A 20,304-nucleotide genomic window follows, 5' to 3' on the forward strand; every position below is an offset into this window, starting at 1 on the left:
AGGACACGAATAACTAGCATTTAACACCTGAGTTTCTCTTAGGTTTAAAGATATAAATTGAAGCATCTCTCTTACTGTTTCCCAGGTAGGTTTGAGAGGCCATGAATCACTGTGGATATTTTCCTCTTATACCTGTTTTAAATACCAGTGTTCTTCCTCTGTCTGGCTTGCTCTTTGCTAGGTCCTTCAGTGGGCTAGAGGACACATCAGATACGGAGTTCTTCACATTCACGGCTTATACACAGATCCCTGCGGGATGGTGTTGGACCTGTCGGGATATAAAGACGTTACTCAAGACCCAGAAGTCATGGTATGTGCATCCTGACTAGGCACTGGTTGTACCCCTGGGGCTGTGTGGCCGCCGCTAGCCAGCAGTGGCGTGGTCTGAGCAGGTTCCTGACCTCCAGGCCTCCTGCCCCTCGGGTCACGCCGCTGCTCCCAGCTCTGTCTCCAGGGCCCGGCACAGGGTCTGGCACCTTGAATAGACGCTCAGTGAACTTGCCATGATCCTCTTGCTCAGCGTTACAGTTAGGTTTCTTCAGCGTGACTCACAGGCCCCAGCAGGGTCTGCAACGCTGTTCTCTGGCCACTCCTCTGTACTCATCTTTTTTCTCTGTTCATTCAGGCATCTCCTTCCCCTTCTCTATTTAGCAATCTCTTTTAGCTTTCAAAACCTAGTTTTAAAATTTCATTCTCTGTGAGGCTTTTTTGATATCCTGGACAAAATGAAGTGTGGAGAAACTGCCTGCTAGCTTTTTATAAACTCATTTATTATGGCACTTAAGAAACCACGGAGGGCCTTCCCTGGTGGCGCAGTGGTTGAGAGTCCGCCTGCCGATGCAGGGGACACGGGTTCGTGCCCCGGTCCGGGAAGATCCCATATGCCACGGAGCGGCTAAGCCCGTGAGCCATGGCCGCTGAGCCTGCGCGTCCGGAGCCTGTGCTCCGCAACGGGAGAGGCCACGACAGTGAGAGGCCTGCGTACCGCAAAAAGAAAAAAAGAAACCACTGCACTGATTCGCCGTTGAGCTCAGCGTCAGGCCCTCCCTCCCTCGGCCCTCCGCCCCAGGCACAGGGGTAACGCCCTCGGTTGCACCTGTGCTGCGCGGGAAGAAGTGCCTTTGCCGATACGGAGACTCTCTGGGGTGTTTGGGTGTCGGAACTGGGGATTCTCTGCTGCGTGCCTGAGCGACCCTGCTAATAATCTTTGTTTCCCTCTACGCCCACTCCCTTGGGTCCTTGTCACTGGTCCCCTCCTCAGCTCTCCTGCCTGCACTCCCCAAAACGCTATTCTCCCAAGGCCAGGCCCCTCTCCGCAGAGTTCCCACCTGTGATTCACTGGGACAGAGGTCAGTTCCAGGGCCTTACATATGCACAGCTTGGAGCTGAAAGGAAATTTCATGCCCTTATTTTATGTTTTAATCATTTAAAATTGTACATAAATGTAGAAGATTTGAATTGACTGACTACACTGACGAGATGGTGGGTGGGGAGGGGTGGGCAGTAGCGCATCTGCACGGATTTGGGGACGTGGATTTGGGGCCTGGGCCGCTTGCCCTGGCTTGGAGAGGAAGGGGCTCCCTTCCTTTTGCTGCTTTTCTAACTTTGCTCCTCTGTGGCTCTTGGGAAAGGCCGGTTAGGGAGCAGCGATTTAAAATCACAAATATCTAGCTTCACGTCATAAGATCTCACTCACTTTCAGATGAGCATCTCGATCTCCTCGTTGGTTCTTTCGCAGGAAGTTCTTCAGAACTTGTACCGCACCAAATCTTTTCTGTTTGTGGGCTGTGGAGAGACCCTTCGTGATCAGATATTCCAGGCCCTCTTCCTTTATTCGGTGCCGAACAAGGTGGATTTGGAGCACTACATGGTTGTGCTCAAGGAGAACGAAGACCATTTCTTTAAGCATCAGGCAGACATGCTTCTGCATGGGATCAAAGTCGTGTCCTACGGGGACTGTTTTGACTATTTTCCGGGGTATGTGCAAGACCTTGCCACTCAGATCTGCAAACAGCGAAGTCCAGGTACGAGATTTTTTTTTTCACTTTTCAATATACAAATCTGATAGAATTCCTCCGGTTTTTTTTTTTTTTTTTTTTTTTTGGCGGTACGCGGGTCTCTCACCGTTGTGGCCTCTCCCGTTGCGGAGCACAGGCTCCGGACACGCAGGCTCAGCGGCCATGGCTCAAGGGCCCAGCCGCTCCGCGGCATGTGGGATCTTCCCGGACCGGGGCACAAATCCGTGTCCCCTGCATCAGCAGGCGGACTCTCAAAAACTGCACCACCAGGGAAGCCCTTTTTTTTTTCCCCCTTTTTTGTAGATATAAATTACATACCATAAAGTAAAATTGAGAGGTAATTTTACATACCATTAGATTTACCAGTCTTCTAGTTACTATTTTTTTAATGTCTCTGTGTACTTTAAAAATAGATTAGGGTTGTTGGTATGATAGTAATAACGTATAAATAGAACGTTACCGTCAAAGCTGTGCATATAGTTGTACACATCTATTCGTTACAGATGACATGCCATGCTTCAGATTACCTTAACTGAGAAAGAAAACTGCCCAGCCAGCTTCAGCTGTGACACTGACAACCTGAAAAATGCAGATACCTCATACCTTTATCCTGTCACTACATTTTAAAAGTTAAAACACAGCAGCACAAAATGATTTCATGAAGACTTTTCTTTTTTAAATAACGTCTTTTCCCTGTTCTGCTGAGCGCGACACACCTTTTAAGTAATTCTCCTTGGCCCTTCTTTGGGGAATTGATCATCTGCCAGGAATGACCAAGAGAAGTGAGCACTTCTTAAACTGGTCATCTTGCCATAAGGGCAGTTCACGGCTTTGAGTTTGGTGTCATAAAACATGGATGACGGCATACTTCAAGAGGTCTGTATTGGCTGTCATGTCACGGTAATAGGAAACCCAGACATAGTCACCCACAGTGGAATTGGGTTAACCACAAAGCTGCCTGCATGTGACACCGGCCATGAACTTGAAGACTAGAGATAATGCGAAGATCACAGGAACCAAATGCACAGATAATCCCACAGTCTAGCTTTTTCCCACTAGTCCTTTTCCGAATTGCTAATAATTAGCAAGATGGACTGACTTAAGTTGCATTCACATTAATAAAAGTGTCATTAGGGTGGCAGTCTACTTTTTTTACTAAGGGAAAGAGCAGGGAGCCGACACTTGCTGTGTTACACACTGCTGTGAATTTTACATTCTTGACCTCATTTCACTTTTGGTCACAGTATCCACTGCTACTAAGTAGATGATTTTAGAGCTGATGAGACAGGCTCAGAGAGTTAGTGCCCAGGTATTTGAAGCTGGGGCTGGGGTCCTGGACCGACAGCAGAGTGGAACATGCCTTCAGGGTGTCTCTGCACCCACGGGCCTCACCCGGGGCTCCCGTGCCTGCCGCTGGTGGCGGGGCCTCCTGTCCCCACCCAGGCCCCCTTTTCCAGACCCTGGCAGCTGAGTGGACTTGACAGGCTGCTGGGAGCTGAAGGCCGTTTGGACTTGTAATGTGTGACCGTGTCTTTAGGGACGTCTGTACACGTGTTCCTGAGGTGCTTCTCCTGCTGGGAGAGGGTGTCCGTGCCCGGGCCGGCTCGGGGGCTTCACACGTCGGGGTTCAGTTCTCATGTCGGCCCTGGGGGTGGAGAGGAGGGGCGGGAGCCGGCCCCGCTGCCCCCGCACGCAGAGCAGGCCTTGCCTCCGTCTCCCCCCGCCGGCCTGAGGAGGAAGCGCTGTGAGTCGCTTCTGCTGACTGTTCTCCTTTCTCTCCCAGATGCCGATCGAGTGGACAGCACCACGTTGTTCGGTAAAGCACATCTTGGCTTTTGCCAGCTTGTTTTTTGCCTACGTGTTCCAGTGTTTTCCCGCTCTTACTTATAAAATCATAGATGTGTTTCTCACATTGAATACTTAGCCTGTGTTGCATCAAGACAGCCCTGCCAGAGATGATAGATGGCCACACCTGCGTGACGGTCCCTTGAACTGGGAAGCAGCTGTCAAACGTGGGCGGTCCACTGGTGCCGGGAATAATTCCTGTCCTGGAACCAAGAGTCCGGGGGAATTAGCACAAGAGTCTATTTGTATCATACCGTTGGGTCTGAGATGTAGTTAAATTTTTTTTTTTTATCGTATATAATTGCTTTACAGTGTTGTGTTAGTTTCTGCTGTATAATGAAGTGAATCAGCTCCACGTATACACATACCCCCTCCCTCTTGGACCTCCCTCCCCCCGCTCCGCGACCTAGGTCATCACAGAGCACCGAGCTGAGCTCCCTGTGCTGTACCGCAGGTTCCCGCTAGCTCTCTTATTTTACACATGGTAGTATATAATTTGACCCATCCCCTTCAGAGATTTTAATTGCAAAGGTTCTAAGCGTTGGTGTAAAATTTTATATCTACTACGTGGTTGAAATGTCCATACTCATCTTGCAGGGCTCAACTCTGCCCATTAATGAATTGACCAGGTACGACTGCGCTCAGAGGCTCCCACCGTCCACCCTGGGGTGAACTTAGTGCCAGGTTTCCCCACGCTGGTCAGTCACTTGGGTTAGAAGGGGCTCTGGTCAGTGGAGCCGGGGGCCTTGCAGCCCCGGTTTCCCTGCCCCTCTCAGTAGAGCCACAAATAGAAACTTGGTAGTGCTGCACGGGCTTCAGTTAAGGAATTGTGAAACAGGCGCGCTCAGCTTTCCGTTTCTCCCTTATCTCCGTGGGAAAGGACACATTTATTTTAGCTGCGTTCTCTGACTCCCAGAGTCATCCATTTCTTTTGAAAAAAGCATTAACTTGATAGACATCTGTAGCGTATGGTAGGGATTAGTTGGTCGGTGCTTCAGTAAAATCAGATAAGTTTTTTAAATTAAAACAATTTTTTTAATTGAGTATAGTCGCTGTACAATGTTATATGTTACAGGTGTACGATAGAGTGATTCACGATTTTTAAAGGTTGTACTCCATTTATAGTTATTATAAAACACTGGCTATTTTCCCCGTGTTGTACAATATACCCTTGTAGCTTACTTTACGCCTCATAGTTTTCACCTCTTAATCCTCTACTCCTGTATTGCCCCTCCCCCCCTTCCTCTCCCCACTGGTAACCACTGGTTTGTTCTGTATATCTGTGAGTCTGCTTTTTTGTTACATTACTGGTTTATTATATTTTTTAGGTTCTGCATGTAAGTGATACCATGCAGTCTTTGTCTGACTTATTTCACTTAGCATAATGTCCTTCAAGTCCATCCATGTTGCTGCAAATGGCAACATTTTGTTCTTTTTTTATGGCTGAGTAGTAGTATTCCATTGTATTCCAAGATGTATTCCACAACTTCCTTATCCATTCATCTGTTGATGGACACTTGCACTTTCTTCCATATCTTGGCAGTTGAAATCGTGCTGCTATGAACACTGGGGTGCATGTATCTTTTCCAATTAGAGTTTTTGTTTTTTTCGGATATGTACCCAGGAGTGGGATTGCTGGATCATATGGTAATTCTATTTTTAGTTTTTTGAGAAACCTCCATACTGTTTTCCACAGTGGCTGCACCAGTTTACATTCTTACCAACAGTGTACAAGGGTTCCCTTTTCTCCACATCCTTGCCAGCATTTGTTGTTTATGTTCTTTTTGATGATAGCTGTTCTTAGATGTTTTTTAATAAAAGTTTTCATCTTTCAGGTAATGCATGCCAGGACTGTGCAAAGAGGAAGTTAGAAGAAAATGGAATTGAAGTTTCAAAGAAACTCAGACAATCAGATACTGGTATAATGTCTTTTCTTTTTTTAAAACTATTAATTAATTAATTAATTATGTATGTATGTATGTATGGCTGCGTTGGGTCTTCGTTGCTGCGCACGGGCTTCCTCTAATTGCGGCGAGCGCGGGCTTCTCATTGCGGTGGCTTCTCTTGTTGCAGAGCACGGGCTCTAGGCGCACAGGCTTCAGTAGTTGCGGCACGTGGGCTCAGTAGTTGTGGCTCACGGGCTCTAGAGTGCAGGCTCATTAGTTGTGGTGTACGGGCTTAGCTGTTCCGCGGCATGTGGGATCTTCCCCGACCAGGGCTCGAACCCGTGTCCCCTGAGTTGGCAGGTGGATTCTTAACCACTGCGCCACCGGGGAAGCCCTGTAATGTCTTTTCTTTTTTGCAGATTGGCCTTATTTGGAGGTGTTTTCAGTCACAGTGCTTTGCTTTAATACCCCAGCCTCTTGGTGGAAGGAATGATACATAGATCATTCCAACTGCCCAGAGGTTCCTACTTTAACAATTTCTGTTTATTTAAGTTAGCATGTCATTGAAGAAAAGCTCGCCAAGTACACAAATTGTAAGCAGCCCAGTGAGTTTTCACAAAGTGAATACACAATTGCGAAAACTCACTGGTTACCTCCAGTTCAAGAAACGAAATGGTGTCAGGAGCCTGCCCCTGCCCGCCCCAAGCCCCATCACTTTTTAGTCCTCCCTCACCACCCGAGGGTGACGACTATCCTGATTTATGTCACCTTAGTTTCCAGAGAAAACCACTTTAAATCATGTGTTTTTTGTTACCTCTATCACCGAATGAGATTTATTTAAACTAAATATTTAGTTGAAGTGTTTATTTAAATAGACAATCTCCGTCGCCCCTCGGAAAGGGGATCTAGCTCACTCTTAGCATTCCCTCCCTGTCCTTCTTCCAGGTTTCCATAGTCTGTACTTTCTCGTTCTTTAAATAGTGCACTTACATTTTCTGACTTCTCGATAGGAAGATGCAGCTGTGACGGCCCCTACCCTTCTCACCTCCCCTTCCTCGTCTCACTTCCCGAGGCCCACCAGTGTTTACATCGCCAGTGTTGATCATCATGGTCACGGACTGAGGGGAAGGAAGCCCTCCAGTTTGTCTATAGGTCGGTTCTAAAAGTTGGAAAACAACAGTTGCTTACAAACACAGGCAGTATTTTTCCTGGTTAGCCAGCTGTGTGTTGTGTTCGTGGGTCCAGTGCCACGACTGCTGTGCCAGCTGCAGGACGTGTTCTTCGTATCCAGGTCCAGTGTGTTTCTTTCCTTAACATTCCGTTAATCGTGCTCCCATTTTTGGTTGTTGCATATTGGAGGTGTTTGTGTTGCTTTTAGTTTTGGGGGGAGTTTCTAGATTCTTTCCTCCTTATTGTCCCAAAAAAATCACATTTCACAAACGTTTTTAAATGTATGTATTCTCTCAGTCATACTGCCCCTCATTTTCCGAGTCATCCCCTGACCACCTGCTCGTTCTGGACTGCTGCAGACATGTCACCCTGGAGCCCCCTTCCTTGCTGTCCTGGATTACCGCCCAGGTCTGCCTTCTGCCCACCGCACCCACCTCTGCTAACCGCACCCACTTCTGCCAGAACCTCCTCTGGTAGCTCCCCCAGCCCCCAGCCCCCCGAGGACCGGCTCTTCACTGTTGGTTGGAGCGTGGGATTCTTCATTCGTGATCCTCCCTTGGAACTCCACTGTCTCAAGCAGCCAGGTTTCCTGTTGAAGAGGGTCTGCTGCAACCCAGATCTCTGTGATTCGTAGGTGACCTGTTCTTTCTTTTCTGGAAGCTTTTAGGCTCTTCTTTTTCCTTGATGTTTAGAAACTTCATGAGGATGTGTATAGGTGAGCAAGGTTTTTATATACCTTGCTCAGTTTTTTCTTCCCTCCAGTTCTGGAATAATCTGTCTCCTGTTCCCTCTTCCTTCAGTCTTATTAGTTGGGACCTCCTGGACTGATTTCTACTGTGTTTTCTCTAATGTCTTAATTTTCCTCAAAAACTTTCTGGAGGATTCTGAAAATATGTTCCACCCTTTTCTTTTTAATTTTGGGTGTTAAATTTTTATTTTGGGCGTTACTGTTCATTTCTGAGAGCTCTTGTTTTCTGATTTAGTTTTTCTCATAGCATCTGTTGTTTTAGGACTATGGTATCTTTTCAAATCTCTAGAGATACCAGAGACTTCCCTGGTTATCTGACGACTCTGTTCCTGAAAACATTAGAATAGAGGATTTTCAGGTAACAGTTTATTTTTTATTAGATAAGAAAACCTCAGTAAAACACTCTTAAACACCAATATAATAATCCACCAAGAATTTCGGAGAGCTATGAAGCATTTAACATACTACCAGTTACTTACCTAACATTTAAATTAGGTCCTCAGTGCGTATGTTTGAGCAGTACTGTGATACTGCATTTTCCTTCTACACCACAGAAATAGTTTGTTATGGATACAAAAGTTCATAATAAACGTTAAACAAATAAGCAAACATGGCAGTTTTCTCAGTGGCTGCCTGCAGAGTGAGTTGGGCCCGGTGGGAGGAGGAGACAGGTGAGGTGGTGGCTCCTGCTGGCTGGCGGTGGTGGCGGTGTGTGTTGGTGAGCTGAGCCTTTTGAGGGGCCGGCTGAGTTCCAACCGCGGCTGACACTGCGCCCACCCCCCCTTACATTTTGTACAACTTCAGTGCACGTATCTTTAGAGGAAGAATTCCATTTTGGTATGTTGGATAAAATTCTTTGAAGTCTTTTAGCAAATATTTGGATTGTGAATCCAGTAGTTAGGGACATCTGTAACTAAATAAAAAAAATAAAACTAGTGTTCTTTCAGTTGTTCCCTCCAGGACAAGAGGTTCTCTTCCTCTAGTCTCCTTCCTGCTGCGTGTTTCCCCCATGTCTGGGGCTCCTCAGTTGCCTGCCGGCATTTAAGAAGAAGGTGGGCCTGGGTGACTGTTGCGCAGTCGGCCGTGTGGATTTGCCGTGGCTGCTGCTGCATATGCATAGCTTTTCTGCCCCAGGCTGCCCTCTGAATTGGTGGTTTGTGTATAGGGCAGCAGGGCGGACTGCCTGGTGGACTTTGTTCCAGAGCAGTGGGCAAGCCAGTCCGTGGGCTCCTCGGGGATCCCCTGGATGCCAGCACCCACACCGGCAGCCTCCTCTCCAAGCAGGTCTGTGTAGAGCGCGCCTTCTGGTCTTTCTTACAGAAAGCTTTGTCCTGCTCTGCATGTGGGTGAGACCAAGGTTCATCTTCTCAGTGCTGCTGGCCATACCTGCAGGCTGGAGGGCTCAGAGCAGCATGGCAGGCTCCCACAGCAGGCAGTCCCGTTGTGCACATACCCTGAACCTCACTCTTCTCTACAAGTCAACAGGCTCACGCCCTGTGTGTGTTGAAATTGCCCCTCACTGTTGACAGCCGCTCCCTCTTCCAGTCCACTGAGAAGGGGAAAAGCACTCACATTCATGGGTCAAGACTTCCATAGAGCTTTGCAAATCTAATGTTACAATTCACTTTGTCCCGTGGTGGTATTTATAACTCAGAAAGCCATTTTTAGACAGTGGCCACTATTTCCATTATGGAGGTATTTTCAAAGTCTTTAGCACAAAAGAAAAACCATAACCAGTTTTTGAAATAAAAATCCCATTGCAGTTACTTTTTTAAGATCAACTTTAATGTTTTGCTATTCCTTTCTTTTTGTTTAAACAGATGATGCTGGAGGGTCTTGAAATCTTTAAAACCAATAAAACCTGCAACTTGAAAACCAGCCTTCTGTAACCACAGTGCCATCCCAAACGATGAGGAATGTTAGAGAACTCCACACAGGACCTCTTGATCCTGAACCGTCAAATACCCCGAAAGAGCCATGTGGGTGTGTGGCCCTCAGAGGCTGGGTGAGGGAGTTAGGCATTGTGTTGAACTGTTTGGGAGGTGACGCATACACACGGCAGGTGTCCTTTGTGAGGACTGATACACAACTACCTCAGGAACCAAATCAATGGGCAGGGACATACCTGGTTTTCCCGACTCCCATTTGATATGCCCTCTGTCAGGTGGTTTTTTTTCTCCCATAAAAGGAGGAAAGTAAAGACTGTCCAAGCAACAGTAGTTGCCAAAGAGAAAATAAGACACTAGACACTTAAATTTTATAATCTTTGTGGAAACATCCGTTAGTGTAGAAAAAAAATTAGAAGTGTGTTTGTTACATTGTTAAATAGTAAAGAAGGAATGGAAACTGGAGGCACTGAGTCTGCCAGTGAGAGCGGTATGTTTTAAGAATGACTTGACCTGTAGGCTTCTTGGGAGTTGTGTAATTTCAGTTAGTACTTGGTCTCTAAAGAATGGCAGGTCTAACTGTGACTCAGAAGTGAAGTCTCCAGGAGCCAGAGGGCCTTTTCAAAAGCACAGGTCAGTGTCCAAGTGTGTCATGCGATGGATAACTGAGAAATTACAAGTGGAGCACAAGACCAAGTTCTAAACTTTTAGTTAAATTCCAAGCTTTCCAAGCCTTTATTCTATGGGTTAAGGTCCAACCCTTCTGTTCTTCTCTCTTAAAATCCTCTCCCCACAACCCATATTAAAGGATTTGCACAGAGTGAAGTAGGCAAAACTTGTCAAGGGTCTGTAACACTTTAGACTTTGTCAGGGTTCGCCCAGGGCAGATGGCGTGCTGAGCTGCATGCTCGTGCCCAGGGAGTTTTGCTCTGTGGCCCTGGCGCTGTCCCTGCTTGGTTTCTGTGTCAAGGCTGCCTTTTAGCTCCCCAAGGGCTTAGGGAAAGTGAAGCATGAAGTTGGGATGTGTAGGGAATGAGAGAAAAGCCAGAGAGTTGGTTAAGACCTTTTTTGGTTTTTTGTTTTTTGGTTTTTTTATTAGTTTCTGCTTTATAACAAAGTGAATCAGTCATACATATACATCTGTTCCCACATCCCTTCCCTCATGCATCTCCCTCCCTCCCACCCTCCCTGTTTTTTTCTTTGTGAAGCATGGAAAACAAACCTTTTATGTTATTCTGGTCAGAAATAAAATTTTATCTTCAATTCTGTTTGCTCAACTTTTCTTTAGTTATGACAAGGTATGGTATCATGTATCTAATGAGAATTTTTACCTTGAGTTGCCACTCAGTTGTGAAGCTGATTACTTGAATGTGTTTATTAAACTTTTTGAAAAGCAAGCTAAGTTGGCTTTTTAAAAAAAGACACATTTATAAAGTGCAATCCGGGCAAGATACGTGAATTTGAAAGTTGGTCATACATAGGGTGTAGCAATACTACAAGCATGGAAAATGATGTGAAACAGGATATAAAACTGGCAAAGTAAAGTAGAGCCAGTTCAAGACGAGCTCTGAGTGCCGTGCTGAAGAATTGGAGGTCTTCTTGCTGTAATGAATGAATATATCTAGTCAGTTCTGCTGTGATTCTTATTTTAAAATGCAAATTTATTCCAACAAGATTGATATGTTAGAAAGAAACAATCTGAGCATAACTCGTGCACTTATTTATAATTTTGTCTCTGAGAAACACTGGGTCAGGGAGTGACTAAGTATGGATTTGTTTGCTGCCTCAAGCTAGAATAGTTTTTACATTTTTAAATGGTTATATTTTAAATAATAGTTATACAGACACCTACACAATAGCCTCCTTGCTTCCTCATTGAAGCCTGAAATACGTATGACTCTCTGGCCCTTAAAGAAGTTTGCTGGACCCGCTCTAGGTGAAAATGGGAGACTGCAGCCGGCTGCACGGAGCTGCGGGGGATACACCGCCCAGCCCTCAGCCCCGGCCAGCTCCCTCAGACAAGCCTCCTTCCCCCACTCGACCTCAGCAGCAAGCTTCACCCGATGGGTTGCCCACTTCACAAGCCAACGTCTGAATGTTTTTGAGATGAAGTGCCATATGTGCTCTAGTATTTGTGAATTTCTTAACTACATAGTGTGTATAAAACCAGCTATTTATTAAGTTCCTGTCTTTTTTTTTTTGGACCCCATGTTTCCCATCACCTGGTGGTTTTCATTGTGTACTTTTGCATGGCACCGGGGTTTTCAGCAATATGGGTGTACTGCGTTAGAACAGAACAGTGATCCTACTCAAGGATCACCGGCAATCCACGAGTCCAAGTTACGAGACAGAACAGCCCAGGCAGAGAAAAGGGTCTACACTGAGCTCCTGTGTCACCAAAGGGACATTTCATTGTAAAGCTGATGCCTTTCAAGGCAGAAGGCGGTGATTTAGATGGTATTACCAGCACTAAAAAAAGGAACAAAGGACTAGTGGCTTCTGCTGTCTCAAGTTCTTAGAGACTAGCTGATGGAGCATAGGAAAGCAAGTTTTACCTGAAATAATGAATGTTGTTCAAAAGCGATTCCATTACTTCAGGAGGCCACTCCTTGATTAATTAATTAGCACTTGGGCCCAAAGCAGCCTTAAACACAAGACCACCAGCACCTTAGAATTTTTTAATTCCATTTTTAAATGGAAACGAAGTACTATTGAAAACTCTGCAACTTTCTTTCCCACCCCTAACAATGTACAGTGGGCCTTCTGTATCCATGGGTTCTACATCTGTGGATTCAACCAACCTTGGATTGAAAATAGGAAAGGGAATTCCCTGGTGGCCCAGTGGTTGGTTAGGACTCCGTGCTTCCACTGCAGGGAGCACAGGTTCGATCCCTGGTTGGGGGAATAAGATCCTGCAAGCCGCATGGTGCAGCCCCCCCCGCAAAAAAATAGCCGGGGGAGAAAAGATGCCAAAAAGCAATACTTGAATTTGCTGCATACAGGCAACTATCTGCATAGCATTTACATTGTATTAGGCATTATAAATAATGTAGAGATGATTTAAAGTATATAACAGGATGTGCATAGGTTATATGCAAATATTATACCAATTTGAATAAGGGACTTGAGCGCGCTTGGATTTTGGCATGCGTGATGCCCACAGATAATAAGGACGAATGTTTAAGTGGAGAAGTCATTTGTTACTTGGGAAAACCTGTGTTCTTCAATGTTTCCTTAACAGAAATTTTATTCAGAAAATTTTAAATTGCATTGAAGCAGACATTTAATTTCACCTTAAAGTTTTGTTTCTAAAACTGTAGATGGTAGACATTTGAAATTAGACTTTTTTATTGGCATTTTCAATACTGACTTCATTCAGTTCCTCTGAAATAATTTTCCATAAAACACAGGTTTAACACCACATAACTAGCATATTTAGAAACTAAGAGTTTCCCTTAAAGATTACTTAAACATACAAGGCGAGATCAGAGTAAAGATGATGCAGGATTTGAAAACTTTCTGACTGGCTTTCAAAATGGAAGTTAAAACTATGGTTGTTTCTTTTTTAAACTCATTCAGAGCTAACTCTCACAAGAAATACTACCTGCTGGAATGGGGCCTGAGCACTCCTTAATGGAAGTGAGCTACAGCATCTTTGCCTGGTAGCAATAAAGCTTTCTCATAAATGGCACACAGGCTGTCTAGCTTTTGCTCCAGAAGTCTGTACTCAAGAGTGGTGTGGGATTGAACGGCAGAGTGAGAACAGCGGCTGGCCCGAGCGCTGCGTGACTCTGCTCTTACAGCACAGGGGCATTCTGCGTCCTAACGGGCCTCCTGCTGTCTCCTGCTGCTTTCTCTGTCTTGAGTATCTGGATACTGAGACAGATCTAGGGTCAAAACTCGGCTGAACATGCAGTCATCATGCTGAAATGGAGAGAAGACAGTTAAAAGTCAGTACCTTTACTTAGGGAATAAGTGCTATTAAATGTAAAATAAGAGCCATTAGTGAGTCTAGATTTGCATTTAAAAAGGAACCTCCTTATAGCCACCTAAAAAGGTATTACTTCTCTGCATTTACATCAGCTTTATTTATTTTTTGTATTAATCTGGTAAAGGGTACCAGAACATGCCACCCGAAAATATGCCTCTTTTGCATATGGATTGTTTTGAGCCAGAGGCTACTGAAAACCAGCAGATGTAGGAAAAGCTCCAAAAACCAGGCACAAGTTTTCCTTTTGTAAAGGAAGTTTACATTTATGTAAAAGATGACACCCTTTCCACTCTTAACTCTTTATCGGTGGAGAAGGCACCTGAATCTGCAGAGCAAATCTGACTGAACAGCTCTTGTTTACTGTACTTTTCCTGGTCACCTTCCCATCACTTGCCTCCCCTGCCCAGAAGCCCCAAGACTCTCTTCCCTATTTTAGCCTAGGATGGTATATAAGTCCAAGTTCTAGCCACCCCTTTGAGTTACTCATTGCTGGGTGTACCCATGTGTGCACACGTGATGCACATATTAATAACCTGTTTTTCTCTTGTTAATCTGTCTGTTCCTGGTGTAATTTACAGGGCCCCAGCCAGAGAACCTGAGTTGGGTAGGAAAAGATCTTATCCCTCTCCTACACTGGTAATGAGAATTTCCATTTCTCTCTGGCAGCATATTTCCAGTGATCCCCTGACATTAATTAGGCACAGGAAGGGAAATTAATTTTTATCTTAACTTAAAGGAAAACACAGGATGTAAAACCTAATTGTCCAAGAATTGAATGATCTGAATGAGCTGCCCTGCTCCATTAGCTCAGGTAAGTATTTTCAGTGGCTCAAGAAAGGTGTGTTTGAATTCTAGAAGTTACTGTACAACTTGGAACTTGTCAATTTCTTTGTGTTTTTTTTTTTCCTTTGTTAGTTTTGGAAGATAAATGGTTCCTTATTCTACCACAATGCATTTGTTTTTGCCTAAAACATTCAAACATTACAGAAATATGAAACAATATCGACAATTTATTCTAAGTTAATATGTACTATATAAACAATTATCATACTGTTCTGCAATTTTCGATTTGCTTTTCAACTTAAAATATATCTTAAATTTCTGTGTACTGCCATGGAAAAATATCTGAGTAGTTACTGTTAAGTCTTATTTGATTAAAAAATCATTTAAGCCTATATTTCATAAACTGCAGAAATCAAGCAGTATCTATAGACTTCACTAGGAACTTATAATTGTGCTGTCAGGACACTCTAAGGTGATTTTATTCCTCTCCCCCATTTACTTATCTTTACCTCTGGATAGATGCCTATCAGTGCATCAGCTTTGGAATATAACTCCTCTTTTAGGGAAATGATTATCATCTGAAACTGTTCCTGAGTCTGCTCTTTGATATAACTTGATACCTGGGAGGAAGCAGAAAGCACACATTTCATCGGTAAAGAAAGGCCTCGTTTCTTGAGGACAGTGATTCTGCATGTCTCTGAATCTGCCCATTGTAGGTGACAAGGCACTTACTTCCCTTTCTGTTAATTCAGTAAATCCACTACAACTGCAGAAATGGAAATAGCTCAGATTGTAAAATAAGAGGTTAGTAAAAAAATATAAACCTCATTAACTCTGTAACTGAAAACTAGGAAGAATATTTTTTTATGAATAAAGCTCTAACTTAAGATACTATCATGTGAATATGAAATCAACCTTTACAACAAGATAAACCTACCACTCAGATATTTTATGAGGGTGAAGAAGGGCTGGTATTTAAACTTCCAACTTCCTATATTGCCAACAAAGCCTCAGGATGGGAAAAATATGGCGATTATATATGTATTCATAATCCATAATCAACTCATTTGGTTAGAGGGGAGCTCAACAGCTCCTTCAGGAGGCTTAATTCCAAGGAATGAGAATAAGAACAAGATAGACTAGATAGAAATGGGTCTTGGTGAACAAAGTACTCAGAATTTGGAGAATGATAAAGAACTTAGACTCAAACCACAGTTTAACAAGATACTTGCCAACTCCCTGGATCTCTCTGCAAGCCCAGAGGGTGTCTTCCCCACATGTATTGGTCCTGACTGCACGCAAGATACTAAGGACCCAAGTTTTGGAAGCAGGAATGGCAGCTTCGGTTGAGGAATGAGTCACTAGTTGAGGTGAATGATGAGAGAGGAGGGGAATGGCTTTGGGCTAAGAGGCTGAATTCACAGAAGGAACTGCCACATTAGAGGCAATGGCAGCCACTGTGATACAGGTCTTTAAAAAGTCTTGGGATATTGATAGAATGGAAGAGGAGATGGGATGCAAATAGGTAAGGCATGCATTTTGCTAGGAGAGTTACCTATGATAAATGTTGGGCACCCTGATCACAAGAGGGGGTGGAAGCTCCTTCACAGTTGCTCATATTATATCACTGCTCATACTCAATTCAGCAACGGGGTGCCAGGAACGTAAATCTCAAAGGGAAACTGGAAATGAAGATGTTTTTAATAATAGGATAGGTGCAAATAGAAAAGAGTCTTAAGAAAGACCTAGTATGTGAAGATGCCACTAATACGAACATCTAAATTTTGCTAGAAGATATGGATCCCTTAAGCGCTACAGAGAGACGGGGCAGTCCACAGTGATGGATCCCCGCCCCCAGACCACACACAAAGGGTATGGGATACAAAGTACTAAAATTAACCTTCTGAGGGGAAATTTCTCCCAAATGAATGAGGCTACGGAGTCCAGTTAGCTGACGCAGACTGGCTAGCATTCAAGAGAGAGAAATCAAGATTTTCTTTTCTTCCCGTGTTTTCTTCCCCCAGTAATCCTGAAGTCTCTGGTAGGTCACAGAATGTGGCTCTTGCCTGTTCTCTACAAGGTTCAGGGGACTTTGGATTTGTTTTCTAACTTTTGTGGTTGTGGTGTTGATGTGCTATTCTTATGTACGCTATGACATGTTTAAAAAGCAAGGTCCGGGACTTGGCTGGTGGTGCAGTGGTTAAGAGTCCGCCTGCCAATGCAGGGGACAAGGGTTTGAGCCCTGGTCCGGGAAGATCCCACATGCCGCGGAGCAACTAAGCCCGTGTGCCACAGCTACTGAGCCTGTGCTCTAGAGCCCATGAGCCACAACTACTGAGCCCGCAAGCCACATCTACTGAAGCCCGCACACCTAGAACGCGTGCTCCACAAGAGAAGCCACCGCAATGAGAAGCCCGCACACCGCAACGAAGAGTAGCCCCCGCTCGCCGAAACTAGAGAAAGCCCGAACGCAGCAACAAAACCCCAACGCAGCCAAAAATAAATTTTTTTAAAAAGTATAAAAAAATAGATAAGGTCCTAGAGAGGTTTGGGTTAGATGAATACAGCCTGGGAAATCTGAAAGATGACATTGTTGCCTAAAATTAGAAGTTACCCCAGGCTGCAGCTCCTTAAAAATCCCCTGACTCTCCCAGGCATTACACATGAGGTTCAACAGAGTAAGAAATCAGGGAGGTCAGTTTCAGAGACTCAACCTGTCAGGGTGGCACCCCAAGACTGAATACATCTCTCGGGGCTGGACTCATTAACCAAGCTCATAAGACTAAGGTATAAACCAGAATGCCAGTTTACAAATTAACACAGATATCTCTGTCAGCATGACCAGAGCAGCCTCCTCATAAGCAGCTGTAAATGCAAAGCCCAGTCATTTCATTCATCCATTTCTGGAAATGGATGGCTCTGGAAGTAGGACCACAACACAGGGACTCTGCAGGATGGAGCTGTCCCAGCCCTGGGCAGTGACAGGCACTGCCAGTGTTTGCCTCTATCCTTTGGTCACGTGTCCATGGTCAACCCCATTCTCAGGTCAAAAATTTACAGTCAGGATGTGTGGTCTGAGAGCCTGTCTCTCAGGTGGCTTTGTGTATCTATGCACTGATCTTTAAGGCTGACTTTCAATTGCGTCCTTAGTTCCCTCATGGTCTCAAATACTGAAAACAGTGCAAATGTAGCAAATGACTGTATAAATTTTAATAAATGAAGGGAAGCAGAATTTTGAACTTTAATTCCTTTGGAATTTTATTTAGATATGTTATTTTTGGACTTTATTAAACACTAATTTGGTCCTGTTTGCCATGTGGCCTACTATTAAGGACCCTCTAGGTCCCAAAAACCTAGATTTAGGGAAAAGCAAGTCACCCAGTAGCAATGTTGTGGACCCAGTATGGTGATTCTCACTTGACTCCCCAGCAACTCATTGAGGGTCCCCTAAACCTTGAATGAAAACTACTACCCTGAATCATCTTGTTTTTAGATTTTTAACTTAGAAAAATCTATTTTTAACCAGCAATTATCAAATAAACTATGTTTGTTCAGGGCAAATTGCCTTCTGACTGCATCATGATCCTTGAATTATAGACACTGTACTGGAAATTAAAAGCAGAAAGGAACTTACTTTGCCAATGTTAGTATTGTCCAGGGCTGCATCTACTTCATCTAAAACAAAGAATGGAGCAGGCCGAAAACTAGAAAAAAATTATAATCGCTTAAGTTAAACTTTGTTTTACAAGACTTGGAGGAGAGGACTAAGAGTATTCAGGATAAATAAATAAAACACGTCCTTTTGGATGCTTTTGTCTTGGTCACCAATGACCTCTATGTCGGTAAATGCAACGCTCAATTCTCAGTCCACATCCCAGGTGACCTTTGCAGATGGTACCAGGGGGCGGTCCTCCCCGTCCCTCTGACGTCAAGGACAACAACATGGTCTACGCCAGGTGCCTCAGTCACTGCTCCAGGCCCCAGTCTCCTACCAGCTCCTCCTCATCTCTCTAACTTCTTGACACTGCAGTGCCTTCGGGGCTCAGCGCTTAGAGCACTCCTCTATCTGATTAGCTCCCCTGGTGATTTCATCTGCTCTCGAGGTTTTAAGTATCTTCTATTGATAGTTCTGACCTCTCTCTTTAACCCTGGCCTCACGGGTCCAACAGCTTCCTCAACTCCATGTGGGTGTCTAGCTTGAACTCGTGCAAAATCAAACTCCTCACCTACCCCTCAAACCCATCCCTCCTGTGGTCCTCTCCCGCTTAGTGAATGGCAGCTCTTATCACTCCAGTTGATTAGGGTCCCTCCTACCCCGCGCCCTGTCTGCTCTGGTCCAACCTGCCATGATCCTCCACCCTGACTGCTACAGGAGTTTCCTAACGCTGTGCCTGCCACTGCTGCACACAGTCTATTCTCTACAGGCGCCAGGCTCACTCTGGCCTCAGGGCCTTTGCACTTGTTCCTCATGTCTGGAACATTCTTCCCTTAGAATTCTCCCCTAGAACATCCATCCACGTGACTTGCTCCCTTAATTTCTTCAAATCTTTGCTCAGATACTACCTTTTCAAATAGGCCTTCCCAGAAGACTTTTAAATATTGCAAACCCTTCCCTGGTACTATCGCCATTCCCGTCTTTAATTTTCTCTATAGCATCTGTCATTTTCTAATAGTCTCTGTATTAGAGAATTACTTTACTAGTACACCTTATTTATCATCTGTCTTCCTCAACTAAAATGAAGCATCTTTGAGGCAGGGAATTTGTTTTCTTCACTGCTGTCTCTAATGTCTATTTTTTAAAAAATATTTATTTGGTTGCGGCGTGTGGGATCTTTAGTTGCGGCATGTGGGATCTAGTTCCCTGACTAGGGATCGAACCCAGGCCCCCTGCATTGGAAGCATGGAATCTTAGCCATTGGAAGACCAAGGAAGTCCCTCTAATGTCTGTTAACACCACTTGACACACAGTAAATATTTAATAAATATCTGTTGAATAAATGGGATGGGGGTGACACCTAGTATTAGTCTTATTCTGCTAAGATTTACTTCACACAGGCTCCTGTTTAAGTTCCTGCCTCCTGTTTTTCCCAAAGTCCTCCTGCATTAATGGCAGTTTCTTTTCCTTTCCTCTAATTGCCAATTCCTTTTCCTTCTTGAGACCAGTAGAAAACAGTTGTAAAACTTTGATGCTGATCTTTCTGATCATGAAAATAGAGAGGCAGCATGATCTGTACCTTAGTTCTTCATCTAATGCTTTGAAGGTCAAAAGTTAATTGCCTGAATTTTAGCTAACATTTTCCCCCTTGCTTTAGTTTACAAACGTAAGTGTCACCATCATCAGTGGAAATGAGGAGGTTAAACATTTCTTTCAGAAGAAATACCTTAACATTCCTTACTAAATAGCAGATCTCTGAATAGGGACAAGGAAAATGATATACAAGTTAGGTGTTTTTATTTTGTTTGGCTTTGTTGTTGGTACTGTGTTTTGGCAATCCTGATTTCACATCTGGCCACTTGATACTCCTTTTTCTCCTTTCTTTTCTATGAAGCTGGAATATTAGTAGCTACTGATAATAACAAATTGAATAAAAATCTGTCAAAGACTGATTTCTCTCTTAGATTTGCTGCCTAAATTGTTACAGGCCTACAGCATAACCTGAATTGTCTGGCTGAAAAAAACAGTTTTGTATCACATACGCTAAATATGACTAAAGACAAGTAATTAACAGATCTTCTGTAGGAAGGTCTATTTGGTTTCTGCCCTGATGCAAAATCATATAGCTCACTGTGACCTTACCTGTGCACAGCAAACAGGAGAGCCAAAGCTGCCACACACTTTTCTCCCCCCGACAAATTATCCATTGGCATGAACCGTTTGCCTGGGGCCACACAGTTATAGCTAATTCCCTCCAAGTAAGGCTCTTCTGGGTTTTCTGGGCTAAGAAATGCCTGAAACACATGTTATTTATTTAGCAGC

General features: G+C 44.3%; 2 protein-coding genes across 23 annotated transcripts in view; one reads left to right on the top strand and one right to left on the bottom strand.

Moving 5' to 3' along the window:
• FAM118A (family with sequence similarity 118 member A) overlaps window positions 1-20,304 on the top strand; it is a 113,498-nt gene that overhangs the window by 17,577 nt on the left and 75,617 nt on the right. For 18 of the 21 annotated variants that reach the window (XM_082636053.1, XM_082636041.1, XM_082636055.1 and 15 more), the window contains 4 exons: window positions 182-310; window positions 1,739-2,024; window positions 3,802-3,834; window positions 5,699-5,782. In XM_082636053.1, coding sequence (XP_082492179.1) covers window positions 182-310; window positions 1,739-2,024; window positions 3,802-3,834; window positions 5,699-5,782 — 532 coding nt within the window. Of the gene's footprint in view, window positions 1-181; window positions 311-1,738; window positions 2,025-3,801; window positions 3,835-5,698; window positions 5,783-6,694; window positions 6,902-9,487; window positions 10,817-20,304 lie in introns of those variants that run through there. The other 3 variants (XR_014295317.1, XR_014295318.1, XM_082636050.1) reach the window with 3 other exon arrangements.
• The window catches only part of SMC1B (structural maintenance of chromosomes 1B), a gene marked incomplete at its 5' end in the record, with an annotated part of 86,502 nt that continues 79,480 nt past the window's right edge, over window positions 13,283-20,304 (bottom strand). Inside the window, 4 exons of one of the 2 annotated variants that reach the window (XM_082636038.1) lie at window positions 13,283-13,477; window positions 14,837-14,947; window positions 17,962-18,031; window positions 20,125-20,276. In XM_082636038.1, coding sequence (XP_082492164.1) covers window positions 13,376-13,477; window positions 14,837-14,947; window positions 17,962-18,031; window positions 20,125-20,276 — 435 coding nt within the window. In that variant the 3' untranslated portion in view covers window positions 13,283-13,375. The remainder of the gene's footprint in view (window positions 13,478-14,836; window positions 14,948-17,961; window positions 18,032-20,124; window positions 20,277-20,304) is intronic. The other variant, XM_082636039.1, reaches the window with a different exon arrangement.

Source organism: Mesoplodon mirus (genome assembly GCF_964341445.2).
Source record: "Mesoplodon mirus genome assembly, chromosome: 11".
Classification (NCBI taxonomy): domain Eukaryota; kingdom Metazoa; phylum Chordata; class Mammalia; order Artiodactyla; family Ziphiidae; genus Mesoplodon; species Mesoplodon mirus.